At 40.3% G+C, this 24014-nt stretch overlaps 1 protein-coding gene across 28 annotated transcripts in view; it reads right to left on the bottom strand.

The window, feature by feature from the left end:
- Positions 1 to 1747: 1747 nt before the first annotated feature.
- The window catches only part of adgrl2a (adhesion G protein-coupled receptor L2a), a 93487-nt gene continuing 71220 nt past the window's right edge, over positions 1748 to 24014 (bottom strand). For 3 of the 28 annotated variants that reach the window (XM_067512711.1, XM_067512713.1, XM_067512714.1), the window contains exons 8-25: positions 23603 to 23788; positions 22902 to 22940; positions 20800 to 20983; positions 19954 to 20076; positions 19308 to 19513; positions 18482 to 18655; positions 17786 to 17995; positions 16832 to 17052; positions 16188 to 16254; positions 12387 to 12478; positions 11055 to 11099; positions 10709 to 10735; positions 9800 to 9968; positions 9448 to 9576; positions 8672 to 8768; positions 6887 to 7015; positions 6214 to 6231; positions 2396 to 4335 (exon numbers count right to left, since the gene is read on the bottom strand). In XM_067512711.1, coding sequence (XP_067368812.1) covers positions 3488 to 4335; positions 6214 to 6231; positions 6887 to 7015; positions 8672 to 8768; positions 9448 to 9576; positions 9800 to 9968; positions 10709 to 10735; positions 11055 to 11099; positions 12387 to 12478; positions 16188 to 16254; positions 16832 to 17052; positions 17786 to 17995; positions 18482 to 18655; positions 19308 to 19513; positions 19954 to 20076; positions 20800 to 20983; positions 22902 to 22940; positions 23603 to 23788 — 2964 coding nt within the window. In that variant the 3' untranslated portion in view covers positions 2396 to 3487. The other 25 variants (XM_067512726.1, XM_067512729.1, XM_067512730.1 and 22 more) reach the window with 25 other exon arrangements.

Genomic DNA, 24014 nt, shown 5'->3' on the forward strand with positions numbered 1-24014 from the left:
TAAATCTATGTGACTAAAATAGCAAGTGCTTTAAGGAAAAGTCTCATTGCTGAGAGGCCACAGAAACACACTGAAGACCTTCACTGCATTTTGGGATTTGTAAATATAAATAAATAAATGGACTTAAAATTCTTTCATCGCTAGGAAAACTGCTTTCATGCAGTTGCATCATATCGTACGGAAATTCCTTGGATCCTGAAAGTTACTTCTTACCCAGCAATCACAAATATCCATATGTGGCTATCCATTAGTCCCCTGCCTCTGTTTTATCAATAGCACATCCGTCTTTAGCAGTTTCACCCCAATTTTGCTGACAGTATTTTCTCCCTCTGTTTCCAGGGGCCAACTTGCTCCTCTGTGGGAGCAACCGTGCTCTCAGCCCCTCGGCTCCTGGCCTACTTCTGAATCAATGTTTGACAAAGGGGAGTCTCTCCCTTAGCAAAAGAAGGGGAATTAGGTAGCGTCCCGCATGGTGAGAGGGCCACACGCAAAGCTAGAGGGTGCCAGGTCCACATTCCCTGTCAGACAAATAGCCAATCCAGGATCATATTTCCCTGTCATTAATAATGAAAATAAACCTGCTTACCAGCCAAGTTTATCCACCTCTAACGTCGCTGTGTTAGGACAAACAAACAGCAGTTAGAGAGAGGAGAGGAGAGGGTCGGCATTTTTTTGTTTTTTGCTCAGCTCGGTGACTACTGACTCCTCCCCTGGAAATAAGAATCCCTCATCGAGCATATCTTTTTTATTCAAAGCAAACAAAAATTGATGGTGAGAGGTGGCTCTAAGAGTGGTCTACAGAAACAATGAACAATGGCAATGCTGCAACTTAGAACGACTTTTCACAATGAGAAAATTTCTCTGGTGTTTACGGCAGGAAAAAACTGTGAAGTTTAACACAGCAGTTTGAAAACACAAAGGAATGTGTTTCTTTTGTGGGCAGAGTGAACCTTTTCGGGTTCTTTGTTAACATGTATTGGCTCAAATTGTTACTATAACAGAATTTATTTTTTGTAACTTATTTAATAGATATATAAATTTATACTATTGATTTTTTTAAGGAAAGAAAGAAAGCTTTGTGTAGATATAAATTATAGTGCTGTAATACGCAGATAAAATGATGCAGAATGGAAATCAATATAATCCCCCCTCATTATTATGCACATTATTATATCTGCCATTTCAACAGTCAACAATCACCTCAACACTTGGTTCCTAACTGACATTCAAGGGGTCTGTACAAGAGATCACAAAAAAAAAAACATAATTTTTCTATGACAATTTGTAGCCTCAGATAATTGCACAAAATGTCACATAATTGTTGGAAAAGTCAAAACAACATGCAGCCCACAAAGCATTATGTGCACTGGCTCTGACATAAAGTGTATTTTTGCTAAGTCATTTCCTTCAATGCCAAATGGTAAACAGTGTAATTTCCAGCTCCCCTGCTGTGAGCTGTCACTCTGCCTCAACTGGTGTTATATTAAAATGCTTCATAAATTAGCATTGCCTAAGACATAAAGCATATAGAAACTGACTGTGGGCTGTAGCAGGAGATATTAATTAGAACACATCTGACATATAGTTCTCCAACTGCAGGTAAGATTAACATTGACCATTTTAAGGATCCATGGACACGTTTCTACCCCCACGTGACGATTAAAGACAACACCTTGAATTTCTTTAGAGTCAGGCTTCTTAATGTGCTCATTTAATAATTTACTAAGTGGACAATGCTGTAAACCAGTGTCATTTTTGAAGCTTTATTTATGTTACAACCACACAGAGGAACATATACAGTAAAAGTTTCCTACCTGAGTTTTGCATCTTTTAATCACATGGAAAGATTTGGCTTCTCTAACACATATGGTGAAATGAGTTCTCTACTCTGCAGCGATTGAAGAAAAAGCAGAACAAAGAGCAAATAAATAACCTAGAAAACAGATTCACCAATTTACCGTTTGAGGTGCATGGTAACCTGAGTCGAAAGTGTTTTTTGTGTCCATAGCAAAATAATTAAACCTGTTTTCTCAAATAGTACCAAAAGCACAAACCATTAAAAAGCAACTGGCATTTGACAAAAAATCTCACATTTATTTTATTTGTTAAACAAGTGTTGAACTTTACATCAGTCTTAAGTGATGAGCCCCTTGGTAACATGTTTACATAAAAAAACCATGAGCTACAGTAGAGCATGTATATACCAGTGCTGGAAAATATTCACACATTTCCCATTTATTTTTTGGAAAAAAGTTTTAATAAATAAATTGTCCAAACCCAGGCGGAAGAACTACATTTATGATAGAAACTTTATTGTCAAACGTTAATTTCAATTCACCACTTGCCCATCCCTCGGCCATGATTGTTGAAAAGACCTATCCATTCAGAATTACACAAAAAAACTGTGCAATTAAATAACTTTAAGTGGGATTTCTTTTGCATTCCCATTCTACCAAAGATTTTGCCAATGCAAAATCAAATGAACAAATTTCCACGGGCGATTTCAACGAAACTCATTAAGCAAAAAACACTGTTCATAAGTGGAAAAAGTGATAATGCATCTTTGTAATTCGTTGAATCCCCCCCCTCCTCATAGCCTTGACATTCAAACATACTACCATGAATGAAGTGTTAGAACCATAAACACACTGTGTAACATATGTGCAACTTCTACACAATAGTCTCTCAAACTTTAAATTTTGCAATTAAAAGGTTTCTTCATATTTATGTTTTTCCCATGATTTTTTTTATTTTACACTAGCAATACAACAAAATATATATTTTAGCCATTTTAGCCAACAGTTCAATGTACAGTTGAGAAAATATAAGGCCAGGGGCTTGATTGCTAGTGGTTATACAATCCAAACTTCAAGATGGGATGGAAAGCGACTTAGGGCAACCAGGACCTTATATTCCTTTTCTAAAAGTCTGATCAGGAACTTTTTACAAATGGAGTCCATGTCCTGGTCCAGTGGTGTTGATCTGTTTACAATAAAAAAAAAAATCAGGCTTCAACGAGGATGTTGGGGAGTGTATGTACAAATGTTTAACTGGGAAATTGCTGATCTGATGTAGCCGGTGATGTTTCTTTTTCTTTTTTTTTTTTTTTTGCCTTTTTATTTTTTGTACCTTAAATTTTTCTCAATTATTCAACAGCAGCAGCACATTTAAATACATAATTGGCTTGTCTCTTAAAATCAAAATTTGACTCTGCATGTTATGTACAGTCTCATTAGAACTTTGCACTGCCATCACTGTGCACCAAGTCAGTTCATCTGCAAGGAAAGTGGGTAAGAGTGGCATGTTCGGGGAATAAAGGAGATGGCAATGCAGATGGGGAGGTTTGTAAATAACTAGTGTGTATGATGGGGCTTCTAAGCTCTCTTCAAAAATAAACAGAACACTTCCATTCCCTTCGCTAGTGTGTCATCCAAGAGGTCAGGGCTGCAAAAGGGTAGGAAGAGATTTGAGGACAATTTAAATACATTTAAAGGCTTGTCACTAATTGCATCTGTCCTTCCCGTACATCCCCTTCAGGGATGCAGTCCTCTTTAGTAATAGGAATAATGTAGCCATCACTGCTCCCTCGGCCTATCTGATAATAGGCTTGGAGCTGGTGGCCAGCCCCTATGTTGGGCATGCTCTTGTAGTAAACGTCCTCATTCTCGCTTTTCTTGGAGGGGGACAGGTCCTCCATCACATCGGGGCTACTCTCGGGGCATTGAGAGTCCCTAATATTAGGCATACTAGTGTACAAGGAGTCTCTGTTTGGGGACTGCAGACTATCGTCAGGATTGGTGGGTGTCAGCTGGCTGACAAAGGTATCAACTCCCCCATCGGTCCTCACCTTCTTCTGGGGTGCATACAGAAGGGAGTGAGTCCGTTGGGGGATGAGCGGTGCCTCCAGCTCCTGCTGATGGTGCAGCTCGAGGCCCACTGTGTCGCCCATGTGCACCAAAGATGAAGCGTCAGCTACAATAGCGTCGTCTTCACTGCCGCTACCACCCACCACTGTCACCTTTGGCGGAGCCCGCTCCGTGTGGTGGTGATGGTGGTACTGCGGGGGCTGCTGGTGATGGGGTGGATGATGTAAACTGGGGTGCTGCTGCTGTTGCTGTTGGTGGCTTTTGTTACAGGCACGCAGGTTGTTGTGTACTAGCTCGGAGATGATCATTTTCTCGAAGGCAGCATCGTCCAGACTGAGGCCGCAGTCTACTACCTGCACACTGTTGCCAAAGTCCCCGTTGCGGAGCGAGTAGCTATTATTAAAGTTACCATTTAGCGGTAGAGTATCCATTGCACTTGTATCCCTCACTGCACTGTTCAGTGAGTGCCCTGGAAGGAGAGGAAAACGTGAGGGGATTTTACATTAGTCAACACCGATAACCATGAAAGAAACAAGCAAACATTTAATGCTGTTTAGGATGCAGTTTCACAAAGAAACCTCAAGTCAAATTAAGCCATGCCATAAATGTGTTAGTTGGGCAGAATCCGTAGCATACGATATTTAGGCATGCATTATTGGCAATGAGAAATCATTTTACTTTCTCACATAACCATTTAGAGTTTTCCTTTTTAAAATTGCTTTAAAATAAGCAGAGCATTGTGCATTTTAGTCTGCCACATAAGTGACTAAGCAATGAAAAGGATCCCAAACAACATTAAGAAACAAACGGAAAAAGTAATCACCATCACAACACACCGGGCAAAAGTAGATGTCTCACAAGTATGAAGCCACAAACGGGCAAGCTACAACACTTACAGGTTTTCTAGCAACTAATAGGTTGGATGTGCCGAGGGAAAGAAAAGGACAGAGATGGGATAAATGACACAGACAGAGAAGGGAAAGTAGTCATGTATCAACATGGGACAGCCATCTTTGTTCTCACTACAAGGGGAGCCCACAAGCAGCACTCCACCATCACCACACACAGCAGGTGAAAAGACTCACTTTAGACAACTCACATCATGTTTGTCTGCTCAGGCTATCTGGTCTAAGAGCAGCTGATGTACAAAAGAAAGTAAAATGATTTATTGTAACATGAAGAAGAATCACTGAAAAGAACAATAAAATGTAAAGTAAAAGTCTTAACTGCAACTTAGCGAGAGCAAGGGTTCAGCAAAGGAAATAAACAGCTTTATTTTTATAATTTAAATGCCAAAATCAACTTTCTTTTGAAGATTTTTTTTTATTTAGATTTGTGTGTTGGTACAACTTCTGTCCAGTAGTTGGCAAACAGTTGTGTACACAAAGCTGGCAAAGGTCAGAGATTGCCCACAGCCCAGCACTTGGCATCCGTCACAATGACAGTTCCCAGTGAGACCCTGGTCACTAGCAGAACAGCTCAAGAATAACACAGCCGCTGCAGAGGTCAGACACGGTCACGATAGGAATGTCTCAAAGCATGGAGGTCATGGAAAGCAGCAGCAAAAAGAATAAATATTAGTCATTGCATGATTGAGAGAAAAGATAAAAGCAAAAAAAAAAAGTGCTCTGCTCTAGGCTAACACTAGAAAAACAGATGTAAAAATTAGGATGAAGAATGATATTTCAAGAAACATTTATTTTTTTCTAAAAAAAAAAAAGGGGGGGGGGAATGATTGGGAGGTTGCTGGTTGTTAGAGGGGAATAGACAAGAAAATTATAAAAAGACGAGAGCGTGGGAGAATTTAACAGCTGCTGCCATGACATGCCGGTGTTTTTTTGCATGCTAGGAGGCAATTTAGCGTCCAGACAGGTGTTGTGTCTGGGAAGGTGTGAGCGGAATACTACTGGACACTGAGACTGCTGAATGCCACAAGAAGACATGGAGTTTTGGCACAAGGAAAAAAAAAAAAGAAATAAAGGGGAAAAAGAAAGAAAGTAAAAAGGAAACCTTTCTTATAAATATGCTCCTTGTTGCCAGAAAAAAGCAGCACATTTGTGGTCGGTTAAAATCACAAATTAAGCGTAAGAGAGAGAAGCAGAGTCATGGGCATTTGTGATAAAGCTGTCAGATCTCAAAGAATAGTTCAAATGGCTCAGGAAATATTTACTTTCTGCTCAGATTAGAGCACAATTTGGGTATATAATTTTGTGAACCACTTGCTCACTGAGTGTGTGTTAATGGCCTAAAGTAAACCAGTGATTGTGCCAGGGTTTTTGGTTGTTTTTAATAAGCATGCTGAAAAAAATTTACATTTGATAGGCAAAGTTAAGTTTTACTCCCATACTTGTCTCTCTGTAGGTCACTAGAGGGAAGCACAGGGGAGAAGCACAAAACATGACAAAAGATGCCATTTTAGTTTCAAAATATAGCAGCACACATAATCACAGTAATATGCTTAAATGTCATGTGCAATATCAAAAATATGTTTACATTGACAAACTAATTCAAATGTTGCGTTGTACTTTTTAGCTTTTTTTTAGGGGAACTCTTCCTCTAAACACAGTAACAAAGTACCTGATAAATACAGGAGCATAAATCTTCATACTAATGTAGTTTACACTACAGCTTCAAGTCTACACCACTGTTTACAATATCTCAGGGCAGAATGTGTAGTATCCCTTTTCCATCTAAATCATTATGTCCCTTCGTAGTTTGGATAAGAGGAAAATGAGAACACAAAGTGGATCCAGACGAACCACAAAAATTTCAGTTCTACTGAAAAAGGTGTGTTTTTTTCACACACAGGCACACGTAATGCATACAGTCTATGTGGAGCACAAACATACACACATACACATAATAAGAGCTGCATCAAGCCTCTGAGACAATGATTCAGAAGGAAAGGCGATACTGCAAACATCCTGGTTTTTTTAATACTCAACTCAGGAGAGAGAAAGAAAGAAGGCAAGACAGAGAGGAAAAGGCTGAATGCAGGTGAAAGTATTAAGTAAGCACACCTGGCGAGTTAAACACTGGAGCCGTGGGGGTGTTACATACAACTGTCTCAGCCAGTAAGGTGTTATAAGGGTTGTTAGTGCCTTGTGGTCGAAGAAGAGGATTTGTTAGTAGATAATTCCCGGTCATTCCTGAAGTGGCAGAACAGAAGAGCAGCAGATAAGTTTGGTGCAGTAAGCTGACAGTGATTGAAAGTTTCATGAAGAAAGTTAATGAGGGAGATTTTCAGCATGTTGGTCTTTTGAAGCATGAGGTGTCACCCAGGTTATCTGATAAAACGCGACATTTGGCTGTTTATTTTAATTTGTGAATGCAGAAGGAAGTTTGAGACGCAACCAGCTACTCCTGCATGTTCCATAAATATTCAACGTCTGCTAGGCTTCTTCACTTTATTACACTTAGCAACTGTTCCAACTTCTTTTGTTATGTGGGCTAAGGGTTATTCTGAACTCATTACAAGTATAAAAATATTCAAGATATTCTGGCCATTATTGCTTCCTGTCATCAGAGCTGTTCAGAAGTCATATTTACTTATTGTTTTGAGCAAATATAATATTCAAAAATAGCATTTCAGTGATGGTGCAAAGGTTTTGATGTTTGAACCAGGTCCAGATATGAAATCGTTAAAAAGAGCAGAATCCCACTAAAAGTTTTGATATCAGATTCTTTATCTACGCTCAAATTGGCCATTTTCTCTCGAACTCATCTGCCTTTCAGTTTTTCCCCCAGCTTGCAGTGTGTTTTAAGGATCTGAGGTATTTCCACTGCCATTTATCACCTATGTTAAATGCCATCTGTCATGTTGGGAAGTCTCCAGGGATGATTTTAATGACAGGGAAGTGCTTCCAGGAGATAGAGCCCTCCTTTAGTGCACTGACTCTCTAGGGTAACAAGGCGACTACACCCTGGAGTGATCAATATCCAACCTTTACATTAACATTTCCAGGAAACGACGCTGTTGGAGGAAAAAGTTCTACTTCTATATTGTTACTGATGTATCAGCCAGTCCAAATGTGCTTCAAAGCCCGGGTGTAATGTTTTAACTTGTGGGAACTGACAGCAAAAAAGACAGTAAAGGCGAAGAGCAAATGTGACAGGAGTCAGAAGAGAAGGGGAGAGGAGGGAGTGAAGTTAAACTACCTTGGTGTAAACCTTCGTCTCCCTTGCATGCTTGGAAAGCCATTTCAGAGGCAGCAGAAAGCCTAACAACACACTAAGCGCTCCAGGTCAGCCAGAGTTGAACATCATCTTCTCATCATCATATTTGTGCTCAAGCTAAATAATAAATGACAGTTTTTTTTCTGCCTCCCTCATAAATCTCCCTGTAAAGTAACACAGGTCACCTTATGTGCCAGGCAACAAATGGCCTCTTTCTGTGTTTTAGGATTTTCCTAAAATAAAATCTTATATTTCGCTGTTTTTAGTTTTGTCTATGTTTCCCTTGAGTCTGGGTATGAACTCTGGACAGCCAGCACTTAAATAAAAAAAAACTAAATGTTTTTCTAGCCCTGCCCCAATTGACTGATGTTACAGTCCACAATGACGGCGCACAGAGTTAAGGACGGATTTTTGTAATCCTTCACTGGCAGAACAGGAAGACTAGACTATAGGCCTATATCTTCTTTTTCTTAACTACACTGCTACGTCTTTTCAAGCTGAAGGCCTTTATTACGATTACCAGAGAAGGATCTTGTATGCCTGTGTGAACTCATTGAAACTTGGAGGTATTTTCAGTTGGATGATGAAATGTGTGCATGTGGAGAGAAATGATGGTGGTGTGAACTGACCTTGGTTAAGGGTGGAGGAGCTGTTGATGTCACCTGAGATAAAGGAGGACTCAGATTGCTTTCTTACGGTGTCATTCCACATTCTCCTGATACGACTCTGTCAGGTCAACAAGGGACAGTCATTAGGACTTTTGACAAGTCCGCTCACCTTTCAGATTTCCTTTCATTTATTTCCTGAGCACATACTAATCACTACATCAATTGCCTACTAGTAATTAGTGAGGCACAGGTAGTACTAATGCTCACTTTCTATGTATTTTGTGCATTCATGTATATTAAAAAAGGCTGGAGGTTAAAGCGTAATAGGGGCCATTCTGTACAGGACATCTGGAGGTATTGTCTAATAAAGCCTTTAATAAGAAAGGGATAGAGCTTGTTTTGTTTTGCAATTTTGGCTTTCTCCACAGTAAAATGTGCTGGCAGTGCTCTTTAAAAAGTGCAGTACTCTTTCCCATGCACATGACGTTAGTGAGAAAAAAGATTAAAGCAAGTGCTAAGGGGGGCAGAACAGAAAAAAAAAAGATACTCATGCAGTACAGCAGATGCTGCTTGTAAAATGTGGCAGAATGCTTGTGTCTCTTGATCTACAGCTAAAGCTAAAATGCATGATGCACGTTTTTTGTGCCGCAAGTACGTGCTCACGATGAAACTACGAACTCATAAGCAATTGTTAAACTTTGGGGTTTATAACAATTTATATGAGCTGTGTGATGAGTGTGTGTGTGTGTGTGTGTGTGACACTGGGCGAGTCGTTGAATGTAAGAAGCTGCTGCTACCTGTGTACCAGATGAGTAGCGTGCGCTGGTCCGTGTGGTGGAAGTCTTTACAGAACCATGTGAGCTCTCAGTTGGCAGCCCTCCGCAGCAGTACGTGTGGCGGAAGCACTTGCTGTACTCTTTGCGGACCTGAGTGAGTAAACAGCCGAGTGTTTACATATAATGTTGACTTTACATATGACTTAGCTAAGATCTTGAAGCAAGCAATATTTGTTCTTTATATCAGCATGTGGAGCTCTGAGAATTCTCCTTGCTGGTGTAAAGGCTCAGCCTTGGCTGCTCATATTAAGAAGCCTTTCACCTTGAAAGGAACATCGCAGTCTTTGAACACTGTGGATAGATATAAACTTACTTTTTTCTGCAGAAGGCAATGGAAGATGAAGATAAACATTCCTTGGAAAGTGTTGAATATAGTGAAGAGATACGCCATGACAATCGAGGCCTCGTTGATAAAGAAGAGACCAAAGGACCAAGTCAGACCCAAAAGACACAGCAGAGCGAAGGCACCCATGACCCAGGACCTGAAGGACAGCAAACACACAGAGGGGACGGATCCAGCATGAGAGGTGCTTGGTGGGAGAATAAAGACAATTTTATCAGCAAAACCACAAAGTAACAAAAAAGCTGTAAACCAGGTGAAGAAAACAATAACATGACAATGACAATTACACCATCCTACACACTGCACTACACCCCACTGTTCCCACCCCTCCATTCACACACACTTGTATCTCAAACATGAATGCAGTTCCTGCTCCCATAAAGACTAAAAGGAAGATCTGGTTTTCTGTAAACAACTTTTATGGGTTAGAAACACAAAAGAGCATAATCAAAGAGCACGGCAGGTTAAAAATAAGCCAAAGAAAAGCATGAGATACTTTCATATGAAACATACAGTATTTATCTAGTAAGTGTGTTATCAGAACTGAAGAACAAGGCAGATGTGGAAAGAGTTCTAGGAAAAAAGGAGATTCATCGCCTTGTGTGTGAAGGTCCTGTGGAGCCTTCAGACACCACCGGCAGTCACAGTTCGACGCTCAAACACACAACAACAACAACACCGGATTTCAAGATGATGGACATGGCGAAAGCGAACAGTCACAAAGACGGTGGATGAGTAGCTTTGAAGCTGCAGTTTGGGAGAGGATGAACCGGCGAAGGAAAGAAAAATTAAGGAAGTCGGGAAAAGAAAGAAAGAATAAACGAACAGAGAGAATAAACTACAAGCTGAAAAGGAGACTTCTGGGCAACATGTCCTTACTTGATAAACCATTTATTATCTTCATAGCTAGAGAGCATGATAAGCAGGAAGAGAGAAACACAATTAGATCAGAGCGTATAACAGCGTAGGTTAGTCGGCATTTGAATATGTTCAACTTTGATCCAATGGAAATATTTGGGGGGGAACAATAGAATAAAAGCTCTAGCAACAACTAACAACAACTGAAAGTTGAATGTTTTTGCTGTTGAGGATTCAATAACAAAATTCTGTGTGCATCATTTGTTTAGAGAACACTGTCTGTGGCTGAATTTGCATTGATGCCACTGTGTGCGTGTGGGTGGTGTTGAGTGGGTAAAATTATCTGAGGTGTATAGTAAAAGCTTACCCAGGCAAATCTGTATTATAGTAGCCATCACAAACACGATAATTACTGGTGTGGATCGCAGAACAGAGAGAGGAGGAGAGTGATGGGAAAAAAGAAAGCAGAGGGCGTTTGTTAACTTTTCCTTCACATGCAACATGCAATGACACTGGCGCTAAACCAGACCAAACATTGGTGCAAAAATAGAAAGAAAAAAGACCACAAGGAAACAGGTATTAATATAGAAAGCTTTTCTCTAGTAAAAACATAATAAGTTCTAACATCCCAGTACACATGTATATGAATCTGGGTGCTACCATGCTCAGTAAATGTTGTGGTTCCTTGCTAAGGGAGTAGCCATCACAAATAAACCGAGAGGTCAAAAAAAGCCCTTTTCTGATAGTTCCTACTGATTGCACTTTTACCGCAGCGGTGTAATGTTGCACACATTCATTAAGGAAAAATGCAAAAATAACAAACACTGGATAAAAATAGAAGCCCTGCTGCTCGTACACTGAGTGGAAAAGTTGAAATATAATGATGCACGCTGACATGGGTCTGCGCCACTGCAGAACAACCATATAACCTAAACGGAAGAGGCCCTGACATTCAGCCTGCAGTAAACAGCAATAAATACTGTTTTCACAGAAGTGCAAAAACACAAAACAATATACCTAGTGCTATGCAAAATGTTGCTGTCCTTCCCAAAGTGAAACACATCATAAATGTTGAGACCACTTAGAAAGCATAAACTAAAAGGGAGACGGAGATCGTGTGGTGGCAGTTGTGTTGGAAAACTTTTTTTTTTAAAGCTGGAATCTATGAAAGGGTTTGACGTGTTCCAGCAGCAAACACACATGGTAGCTGTCCGACCGTACCCCACCCCTAGCACAGCTAACAGTGCGTAGTTAAGTTGCAGCCTTAGAGTAATGTTTGTCATGCCAGTGGCATTTCTGTGGCTAGTGGCTTAGAGGAAAACAACAGGCGACAAAAAGACAACTTAGAGTCTGTGTAGATATACATATCATGTAGCTAAGCATTTTCTTACAATGGCAAGTTCTAGAGTCAAAATGTCAAAATAAAGAGTTTCTCTGGTAAATGTTCCATCTGATGTGGATAATTAAAAAAAGAAACAACAAGAAAAACAAAATCTAAAATGTCAGTCACAAGCTCAGTAGCCAGTAGTAAAATTTGGCTTGGAGAAGGGGCACGTAATGCATTTTCCCAAGAAACATTATTGGGTTAGAAAAAAAATCATTACCTCAAGAGTAAAAGAGTCTTAGTTTTCCTGGGGGTAGTGTTATACTGCTGATAAGCAGGAGAATGCAGGGGTTCAGCATGTGACGCTTTACTTACTTTATATTCTCCAGTCGGCTAGAGTCTGGTTTCAGCGTGGTAGAGTGCTTCACCATTTTGTACATTGTGATGACCAGGAAGATGAGATTGAGCTGTCAAAACAGAGTAATGGCAGTGTTAATACATGAAGATATATTGCTCAAGATTTTGCAGAAAGAAAGAAAAAAAAACTGTTAATTTGTCCATAAGTATTAAAAGAGGAGAGACTTCAGATCTCTGCATGTCCACAGACTAATCCAATAAACATCTATCGCTCCAGCCGGGCTCAGACGGGCCGACTGGCGCCAAATTTAGTGTCATTCTATATCAATAAGAGCATGGAAATGCATTAAAATCCATCACAGTGAAAAAAAAAAGGAAAGAAAGAAACAGCCACACAACAGCAGTCTGGCAAAGTCAGAAGGGAATGAAAAGACGCAGGAGAAATAAGAGACCCTCATGTTGTACACAACAACTGCATATCATTTTATGCACATAGTGAAATATTATAAGGTATAAGGAGCTACAAAAGGCTTGAGGGAATATGGTATATTTTGTTCGATTCTTATGTGTGGACAGAATAAGAGAGAGAGAAAAGAGCGAGAGAAAGGCGGAGGGAGATGGCGTTTGCTTGCTTGTTTTAATGCATTAAATCTTAAGCGAGCCAGTGGCACATATCAGGTTGAGACAAGGATACCATGTGCACCGTTTCTGGGCGCATTTATTTGGTACCTTAAAAATCAATACAGTGATTTAGAGACACAAAGGCTGGATGGGCCAACAAGGAGCCGCTCCAAATAATTTACTTCAAAAACATTTATTCTGGGGCGAACTAGTCACTGACACAGCATGTACATGCACTCCACTGTAGACGAACAAGACTGTGTTTGTACGGCAAAGGCAGGCATGTATAAATAATGTCAAGGAATATGTGAGAAAGAAAAATTGAAACATGTGCCTCCAGTAGTGCACATAAAAGGACCGGGTAAATATAGTGCATGTAAGGGACACACGCACACGCACACACACACAACAAGCAGCACATTTCCATATCATCATGTTTTTGTTTGAAAGTCAAAACATGAGCAAAACAAATGGAAACACACAGCCATTCTGAAAGCATGGGATAAATGAATGACCTTTGTCAGCTGGACTCAGACCACAGCCATTCGCCGTTAAACAGAAATTCTCTGTGTTCTGGTGCACAGTGCTATCAAAAGACTGCCTGTGATCAATATATCACCCCTCCACATGCAATCAACTCATGGAGCTGCTCACAATAACCCTGGCTGTAAAAGAGAGGGATGACTGGAAAAAAAACCTGAATTGTGAACCTTTATATCACAGACTGCACTGACTGACTTTGTTTCACAGCTATCAGCCATCAGCCTGAGCGTGAGTCAGACAGTGGGGGGAGGAAGGAGGGACAAGAGGGCGAAGACTTTTGAAAAACCCTTTCACACAGCCTGGAGTGGTGACATGGATCCAATGAGACAGAGGAGAGGGACACAGTACATTAAAGTAACCTAGCAGCATGGCACATGTTCCCACCCCCACCGACATGCTTTTGCAGCCCTTCCCGGGGGATCCCCCTTGCTAAAGTGGAGCTGCCTTTCCTCTATCCTTCACTCTGTCTCTGAATCATCACTGCAAGCCATGCAGAAGCACCTCGCCACACTGGGACTGAAGAGAAAGCTTTTTCTGAGGTGGACTGTGTGTACACACTGAACTCCAAATGAACTGCTGGGGATAAAATATTAAAGGTGCAGATGGAGCTGTCCAGATGACAAGAACTGCTCCCGACGTGTCATGATCCGAAAGGCCTTGTGTTGAAGCTATCTCAAGCATACTAATGGCTCCCCCCCAACAGTCATTACTTCCATGTTCCCCTTTCATGGAGCTAATACTCCCGTGCCAAGAGACAGGGTAACCGCTGTCTAAGCACAAGGATCTAAATGCCTTCTGCCAGCTTTTGTTTTGAGTCGGAATTTAGGGCCCATTTTAGCCAAAAGCAAAACGAAAAACAGGAAAGGCAAGAATGGAAAGCAGAGGAAAGAAAAGCATGGCCACCTGAGGTCAAAACCAATGTTACTTGGAACAAACATGGTTTGGGTGGCAGGTGGGGAATCCAGACCTGAGCCAAAGCAGCAGTGTTTTCTCTGACTTTTTCTTGCTCACACGCCATTTCTTCTCCTCTCCCTTTCCTTCATTGACAAGGACAAAGCCAATTTGTAGAAAAAGCAGGGTCATGGATGGTGAAGGCAAACCTTACTCCTGCATCCTCCCCCGAGATGCTGCTTTCCACAGTACTTTGTCTTGTGAGTCAATTGTTGCACGGAATCAGAGGAGCAGTGTGCGAAGCCTGAGCCAGTGCTGTAAAACCTCACCCCTGTCACACATTAGCTCTAGTACAATACATTAGCTCCTCGTGGGGTCATGATTGTATCTCTCTGGTCATCACCACCGGGATCCTGATCATCGTTTCCACTGCAGACACATTTTTCATGCAAAACATTATGGAAGCAAGACGCAATTAAAAAAACAATGAGGGCCCAATTTAGGGAAGAAAACATATTCCTGTGTGGCTGACAGAGCATTTGCTGAGACAGGGAGAAATGGATATTTGTTTTAAAACAATGTTATCTTGCCTACAAACTCACATCGTAAATATTCGGAAAGAAAAAAAACTGTGCAAACACCATTTACTGCAAGACTTTTGCCTGCTCTTCTGTGTACTTCCTCCTCTATTTTTAAATTCCACATCAAGTAGAGATGTCCTTTTTTTGTAAGAAAACTGTGAAATGCGGTCCACTGAGCTTTTATTTATTCTGTAACAACGCATACAAAGAGCTGAACTATATATTTGCTATGAAAGCTCCTAGCAGGCTTCCAATGGCGAACAGAGGCTCACTGGAATTTGACATGGGCTTCCGCTCTCCGGTAAATTTTCAGTGTCAGTTTGATGCTTAACAGAGGTCACTGCATCTGTAGATACAGTACCAGCTATTACGCTGGATGATGAACACAGTACAGAACAAATACCATCTGTCCTCCCAGCACACAGGAAAGACATTTTTGCAGAGCTTCCACATTCCTTAGTGTGCATGAGGGCAAAGCAATACATGATGAGGAAGCCTGAAAGGATATATCTGAGGAATACCACCTGGTATTTTCTTTTCTTTTCTTTTCTTTAGCACAGGGAGGTAAGACTCCCTAAGGTCTCATTCTTCTGAGCCTCTCCGATGGTGCAGGAGATAATAATGTCATGACCAGTAAATAATTGCATGCCTCAATGGGACATATGTCAATATGATATGGTATATGTCCTTCACCCCTGATGGTCCTTGACCAAACAGAGAGGTACCTTTGCTTTAGCTGTTCTCCCTGACACTGTCATATGCTATTTACTATAGGCAGACAAACACAAAAGGAGGCAGATGCAGAGAAAGAAAAAAGGAGCTGCAAAATCTCAAAGTGCCATCTTACTGTATGTACTGTAAGAATGCACACCTTGAGGCAAGTCCTTATCTTTTTTTTTTTTCTTGAAGGCCATTAGGTAATATCTGCAATGGGAGACTTCACGGGGGTTGAGTAAATACAAGGTTAAGGGACACTATCAAATCCTGATCCTTGTCAGGTGGTGAGAGGCAGAGAGAATTGTTGGATGCCTCAAAATGTCTCTTTGCAGCAAAATTAACCTGTCATCACTGAGGAGACTTAAACCATAAATCCTGCTGAGTTTTCCTTCAGTTCATCCAACTCACTTCCTTCATCTTTCTCCAGCATCTCTTTTATCTCACAAAGGGAAATAAAACAGCTTACCATAATGATAAAGGTGACAGGTCCTATAAAACTCCATATGAAATGATTATCCACACTTAACCAGCACCTATGATAAAGAAACATACATTCATTAGAGAAATTAATTTATGGTTACTCGGGCTAATGCCATTAGTGTGCAATTTCAAGGTAATATTTAACTTAAAGAGCTTTTAAGTTAACACCACTTTCACAGGCTGAGCATTAATATGGTTGAACAAAACAGAGGGAAGACCCCAAGTAGCCCCTTTTGATAGCTAGTCTTAGCTGAGATATGGCCATTAATCTACATAAAAGGTTTTTCCTGCACAGTGCTCTTCTCTTTAAGAGAGCATTTACAAACAAGAGGTCACAGGAGGGTCTTTGAGCAGAAAGGCATTAATGTAGCTGCAGCCCCCCTGAAACCACAGTGTTGAGTCTGCCAGCCACTTTCAAATGACATAAAAAATTGAATAGCCAGCCATCCAAAAGGAGCTCAAATGTTTTGGCGTAGTCTCCAAGGATGCACATAAGGTGCCGGCAGAAATGATGAGTAGATTTCTTTTCCGAAGCTGCCACTAAAACACACAGCAGTTAAACCCGGATCGTGCAGCATACATCGTGTCTGCTCTGCATTTTCAAGGACTCGCTCAGAAAGTTGCACTTACGCTTTCTTGGTCCCGTAGCTCCTGTAGTCAATAGCTGCTGAGACTCCAACCACGATGGCGGGGAAGAGGTAACCCGACACGTAGTAGTACTTCTTCCGTGAGTATTCACTCTCAAAGACCTCTACAAGCATAAGGTAAAGCTGGACCCCCTCGAGGCACATCCAGGAGAAGGAGGCCAGGAAGAAGAAATGAAGGATCCCCGCGATGATAGCACATCCAATCTGAGTCGTGATAATAGCAGATTATAAAAATCAAAGCATAAGTATTTATGGAGAAAACAAGAATAAACAATAAGATCACAATTTTGATAACATGGAAACATTATAGTGAATTTCATAAATGATTTAAACATAAAAAGCGGCACTTTCTTTATTGACAATTGCACTTCATATATCCTATTTTTTATTAAAACCTGCTGAAAAAAAGCCTCGTCCATTCAGTGGAACACTTAGCCATGAAAATGATGAAAAAGGGTAATGAATATTCATTCACCACATGGGCTCTGATAGTGCACAGCTTTCCATCAGCATGGTAGAAATTTAAATGCCATTTGTATTGTATGGTTAGAATTAGGAGATTTAATCATACAACTCAGCATCTGAAGCTTCGATTCGCAGAACTATGCAAAGAGAAGGGTTTTGTGCTGATAGAAGTTGAAGTGAAAAAAAAATATGGTATGGATGCAGGCTTAGCCGTGGCAGCTGTGGCTTTAAGTGAAAGAGGGAAAAGACCTGTCAAAGGGAAGACATAGCCCCTTAGTAATCTATATTAATGGTGCTGTCCCACTTGTGTCATGTCAGGGACAAGCAGGGAAGGTTAGAAACAAACAATGCTTAAAGTCTCATCCATTTTATTCTGAAGGGGTCTTTTGTATTGTTTTCGGGTGTAAGAGGAGATAAAGTGAGAGGGAATGAATCAAAACCAAATCAATAGCGTGCAATCGTTCCAGCTTACCCTGGGTTCCGTCATATCGATACCAATTAGGAATATTAACTCAGCAATGAAGAGATTAATGCACAAGTTCTTGTGGATGGTGTTGCGATCACTCTGCAGGCCCCGGAAGAAGCAGAAGGTGAAGATGCTGATGGTGAGGCACACAAGGGACACCACGATCCCGACTCGGGTGATGACAGTCAGAAGCAGCTCATGCACCCTGTCGTCCACCTGGAATAAATAAAAGGGAAAAGAGAAAAAATTAAATATGTTAATAACGAAAGCAGCAAACAAGAAAAACATATTTTTCAATTCTGTACAGAAAGATGAATGAGGTATCATCTTGTTACGGGAACACAACTTCTGTAGAGAACATAACACTGAACTAAATATCCAGGTTACCTTAAAAGGTTTGGTTATAAAAACTAAACTCATACTGAAAGCAGGTTAATTTAATGTAAACCTTTAAATAAAATGATTGTGTCTTTGTCAAACAGAAAACCTACAAAAGTTAACAACTAATGAAGAAAACACAATGAAAGCAGACTGCAGTTTACACAGCTCTTCTCTCTGAACCCCACAGTGACAAAGATAATCTTGAATAAGAATGGCATTTAAATCCAAAAATTCAATTTTGATGTAGGACTAAGTCTTAAATACTACAGGCGTGTTTGGAGGAACACTTTGGGAAAATTCTAAAAACTGAACGAAACATACTGAGATTTCACGGTGTGCCATGATGATGGCGAAGTTGGTGAGGTGGCTGCAGGAGCAGGTGGTGTGTGTTTTATTAGAGTCCAGGAGTTTGCAGCCTTGGGTGGACCAGTACCCCATCATGCTCCTCTCAGAGTAATTCCAGAAGGAGCAATTGGAGTTGAAGTAGTGCTCCATCTGCAGATAACAAGAGATATGGTTAAGTGTCCAAATAATTGACTGCCTGAAATTGAAGTACATGTAGAACACAGAGGCCATTTACCCCCTACTCATACAAAGTATTTTTCTGCACTGATATGGATGACGATTTTTCACTTCACAGCTCTCATGAAGTAATTCATATGTTGTATCTCATTTGGCACATGCTTCCCAAATCAACTGAAGCATAGTTGGGTATATGAGGCCTTAATAACAGAGAAGTGTAATTGTTTGACGGCATGTCTGTGGAATTGCACAATTTCTCTGATGAAAAATGGAGTCACACACGGCCCTCTGGGAACTCTAGTGACAACTTTAAAAGACGAAAGATAATTGGTGCTCCAGTAATTTCATCCTAGATTGTACGGCTAATCTAGGAGTTAATTTCTCCCACTATAAAAGAAAATGGGTATCATTTATATCCCAAAGTTGATTAAAGAATTAGTTTTCATTAAGAATTCACTTAGGTTCTAAAGACTCATTTAAATTGATGTTCAATGACTTAAATAAACTGCCGACTGACCCAGCCAGACATTTACAATTCAAATTGCAGATCTCTGTCTACTCTGGATGTTCCCTCCTGGTGTTTTTTTAATATGACCTCTCTGTTCATTACTGCACGAATACTCACATCAATGTGCTCCAAGGTAAAAATCACTGGGTCATTAATGAATACACGGCTGGACTCCTTGTTGATTGAGGCAGCGATGATGTCAGAGTTGACGGCCACTGACACATTGCGGCCGTAGGCTTCATTAGCCATCTTGATGGTGGCGTTTTCTGTGCTGAGAAACTGGCCCAGGTTTTTGTAAAGGACAAAAACCAGCTTGGCAACTCCTGTAGAGTAAAAGATGAGGATTAGGAAAAAAGCAGCCATCAAAAAGAATTTCGAAAACTTATGAAGAAAAAGCATGCACAAAAGGAGAGCTAAAAAATACACTGTTTTTTTTTTTATGTAAATATTCCACAAAGGAATTTCAAGAATGACAAGAAGGTGGGTAAGTGATAAATAAAGAAAGCTTTCAAATGTGGCCTTGTATTTCTTGATCAAATATCACAGGCCTTGGGGTTTTTGCGATAAGTTTGTCTGCTGTGCTCTTATACAGAATAATGCAGTTGAATACTTCACCCTTTTCATAGGCATATGCAAAACACATGCAAACAATTCAAAGTTACACACACACACACACATATACACACACTGAATAACTTTATTCAGAACAAGCTTAAAGTTTTTTCTTTCTTTCATTTCTTTTGGTATGTTTAAACGAGCTTACCATTCCGACTGTTGAGCTTGACAGTGTTGGCTGATAGCTGAATTGAGATACTGCCTTTGCTGGATTGTGGAAATTTAAAATCCTGAACCTGGCCATCCGTGCTGAGTACATACACATCCAGAACTGTAAAAGGTACGGAGAGGAAGAAGACGGATTAGAGAAAAAAGATGAAGGGAAAAGAGAACTAGATATCGGTCATTACTGACTATTTGACTTGGATTCAAGGGCATAAAAATAAAACACTGAAGAATTTTAAAGCCAAAGTTCTCTCCCTGACATTTCTACACAAGCTGTAAAGTTGCACAGACCAAAGGACACATCAGCGATTCAAATACTAAATCTTAGTGAGAGTCATTGTGAGCGAGACTCCCGCTGAGACTCTTTGGAACATGAATAAAACAGCTACAAGGAGCAAACATCTGAGAAAAAGTCTTCCTTAAGTGGCCAAAATGCGGAAAGAAAGGAAGAGAAAAGGAGGCTGTGGATAAACAATGTAGTTTTTCTGACTCCACAGCAGGCTAATGTTCACATTAATGTATAGAGTTACAAGGTCTAGACGCATACATTTATAAACTAAGCGCGCGCAATCAGAGAATCCAGTCTATTTAATTGTCTGATATTCATCACTTTGTCAGTAAGCGACTCGTTAAACCTAATATGCGTTGTTTTTCCGTTCCCCTGAGGTTTAAACGCTTATTATGAAAACAAAGTCCTTTTTTATGAGGCGGCCTTGTTTTCCTATCACGGGAGTTGCTCTCTGAATGAATTGAAAGTAATCAAATTAACTGAGCTTGCATCAGTTGTGAACACTTGTCATTTGCTTACCACAAACTCTGCTTTACTTACTTATATTGTCTGCAGGAACTTTGACAAAGGCAGGTTCCATGAGGTTGTCGGCAAGGACAAAAGCCCCTTCCTCCAAAGTATCCAATAACATGGTGGCTGCGTGCGTTTGCTCTGTGCTGTTCATGTCTTGCCAGGATTTTAAGGCTTCTGGGCGCAGAAGGTTATCCACTGTGTCCACAATGGCCTGTGTCCAGAAAAAACAACAACAAACAAACAAAACAAAAAATAAAACAAAGATATGGAATAAGTTTAATTTTTTTTTTTTTTTTCGAGCATAAGCAATTACATGCAGACACTGAAATGAAATGTAAAATGCAATGATGAAATAAAATGCTGCGCTTGAAGCATCCCATCTGTCGGGAATTAAAATAAACGTGATGAGAACTAAGAACTAAACAAGCTAAAGGGACATTTTTTGTTGTTTATATGACAAGAACAATTAATTACAGACATTTACTGGGTTTGAACAAAGCCATTTTTCAAAACTGTACTGATCACGAAGGAGAAGCTGCTGAAGGAAAAACGAATGGGAGCCTCAATTCAGATGCAGCGGATTCAGTTTCCTTTTCAAGGACGCTGCGTCGGGGTAGATATTTAGGGTCACTGTATTGAGCCTATTAGGTCTGTCCGATAACAGGATATTAAAAGATGACCTGATGAAAGTCAAAGTATCAGAAGCTGTTCTTAATTATAACAGTCTAATTAGAAATTTGGACATTTGGCATGTAGAAGCTTGTTTTTCCTTTGAGCAGCAGTTAACTCAAGTGCAAACAGTCGCTCCGGAATAAAGCAATGGAAAAGGCAGTTTGTGCAAACAATACAGGTGATGTTAAGTTTTATTATTAAAACTGTTTCCTTGATGTAAATGTTTCTTCAGCCTAACACTTTCTACCCTGTGAACAGCTCAGCGGATAAATTGGGGATAGGATCCGGACGACGCTGGGATGTCTTCAGGAAATAATCAAATCAATGTGTCTAATCAGGTAATCAATGCTGGCTGGTGGAACGGGTGGGGGTGGCTAATGTGATGTTGCGTCAAGTATGGCAGATGTCAGATACTGCTGACTCAACGATCTGTATATCAGATCCTCTCACGCTGTCATTAGTCAAATTAATAATGTCATTTACATCGACACAACCTCTCCAGCACTAAAACCTCGGATGTGAAATCTACATGTTGTGAAATTAAACACTGAAACAATGATGTGACATGTTTGGCGAAGTAGTTTGAGTGCGTCTGTATATTTTCCCCCTCTTTTTACGTGCACATGGGCATCAACTGGCAAATTAGCTGGATCCATTTTAATACCCTCCCAAAGGACAGATCTGGATTGAGGGGAGTGACTTTGGTGGCAGGTGGAGGACACTGATCTCCCTAATGGTAGAGGGATATATATGGCCAAAATATTTGATGCATGAACCTACTCTGATAGCATTCTATGAAACAGGAAAAAATTTGACCTGACTAACCCTATTAAACAGATAAAGATGTTCACCTTTAATTTGTGAAACAAATTACTTCTGTGACCTAAAACCTGTGTCCTTGTGAAACTAGAGCCACATTTTTACTTAACATAGGATTAAAGGTCAGGTGATGGGACCTGAAAAAAAGAAGATTGAATAAATCATAAGTGAACACTCAGAAGCATTTTATTCTTAAGGGAGCTCTAAAAAAAGCAAATTTTCAATAAAGGAACAAATCCTTCAGCAAAGAAAAATGTGAGGGATGTAGGAACAGAACAGCTTGTTTGAGATGTGGTGTTATGCATCCATACGTGCAATCTTGAGTAAACACTATAACAATAAAAACAAAATACACCATAGCTGTCAATGCATAGAGAGAAAGAGAGGGGAAAAAAAACACAGACACATATACACGGATGTGTATATGTGCCACCTCAGTAAGTTCTCTTTGACTTAGAAAGCACTTTGTGTCTGTATGTGAGGCAATTACTCAAAAAAGCAGGAAGCACAGGGAGGAGGGAGTACATGACAGTGCAGAGGGTACATGCTGCTGAACTTGGGCTGGGGCATATACACTAGCACAGGAACAAAGAAGGGGACGGCAACAAGCACAGTGGGCAGAAGCATTGCTCCAGTACCTTCATGTATGCCCTGCATGTCCTTTCTCGCTTTTGAAGCTTTTTTATTAGAAAAGAAAAAGATAGAGAGATGAAAAATAGAGACACATAATGTAAACAGGTTCATGAGCTTAAAGATTTGTGGAAACAAAGTCCTGACTGAGAACTAGATTTATAAATTAATATACGACATAAATGACTGACCCAGCCTGTCCCTATCACCTGGTGCACTGCCTTGTGTGTCTCTGACCTGCTTATGTGAAGGTTGGAGAATGAAAGTACCACTGTGCACCTTTTTTTTAACTAATTTTCTTCCCAAACCCACCTGACACATTAGGTTGGTTTGACTCCTCTGAGAGTGATACTGATACTCAGAGGAGTCAAATTATGCCAAATCTACGAACGCTGCCATGAATACAGATCATCCGCTCTTTGTTTGTCCTACAGCTTTTCTGTCTTTGAAAAGGAACAGGTAAAGGACAGACTCTACACAACTAACAATAACTAATGAAGCTGTGTTGCTGCATTATTTTGTGGAATAAAATTAAATTCAGCATTTGTCATGAAAGGGTTTATTACTTGTCAGTAAAGCCCTGAGCCATGTTAACTTTGTAGAGTGATTCAGCAGGAGAGAACTGCTGAGAATGAAAGTTAATATTTAACTCAATATATTATATTCTCCAAGTTTGTTTTTGCTTTTGTGGTGGGTGTACTGTTGATACCTTGTTAAAGCTCCGTCCTGCAGAATCCTTCTCACTGGGTCTGAGCTCCTGCAGCTGAGCATCCAGGATGTCCACCAGCTGCTCCATCAGCCGCACCGAGGAGCTGACGTCCCCAGCAAAGATTGGGCCTTTGGTGTGCTTGGCTAACTCGTTGGCCAAGTTAGCTGCATTTTCGTTGCCACGGATCTGCAGGGGGAGAAAGTGAATAATGTTCACAAGAATGCAAGAAGACAGACTTGGAGGGTTCTTTACACCCCTGTTTCTAACATCAAATCGCACATGAGTGAGTTGCTGAAATGGGAATTATGAAAAGGGGGGTTAATGTTCTTCATATACTGGATTTGGCAATGGTTAATATGCACCAAGTAAAACAAATAAAGAAATAAAAAATAAAAACATGTACATGGAGAGA

The sequence above is a fragment of the Channa argus genome, chromosome 8, assembly GCF_033026475.1.
Source record: "Channa argus isolate prfri chromosome 8, Channa argus male v1.0, whole genome shotgun sequence".
Classification (NCBI taxonomy): Eukaryota; Metazoa; Chordata; class Actinopteri; order Anabantiformes; family Channidae; genus Channa; species Channa argus.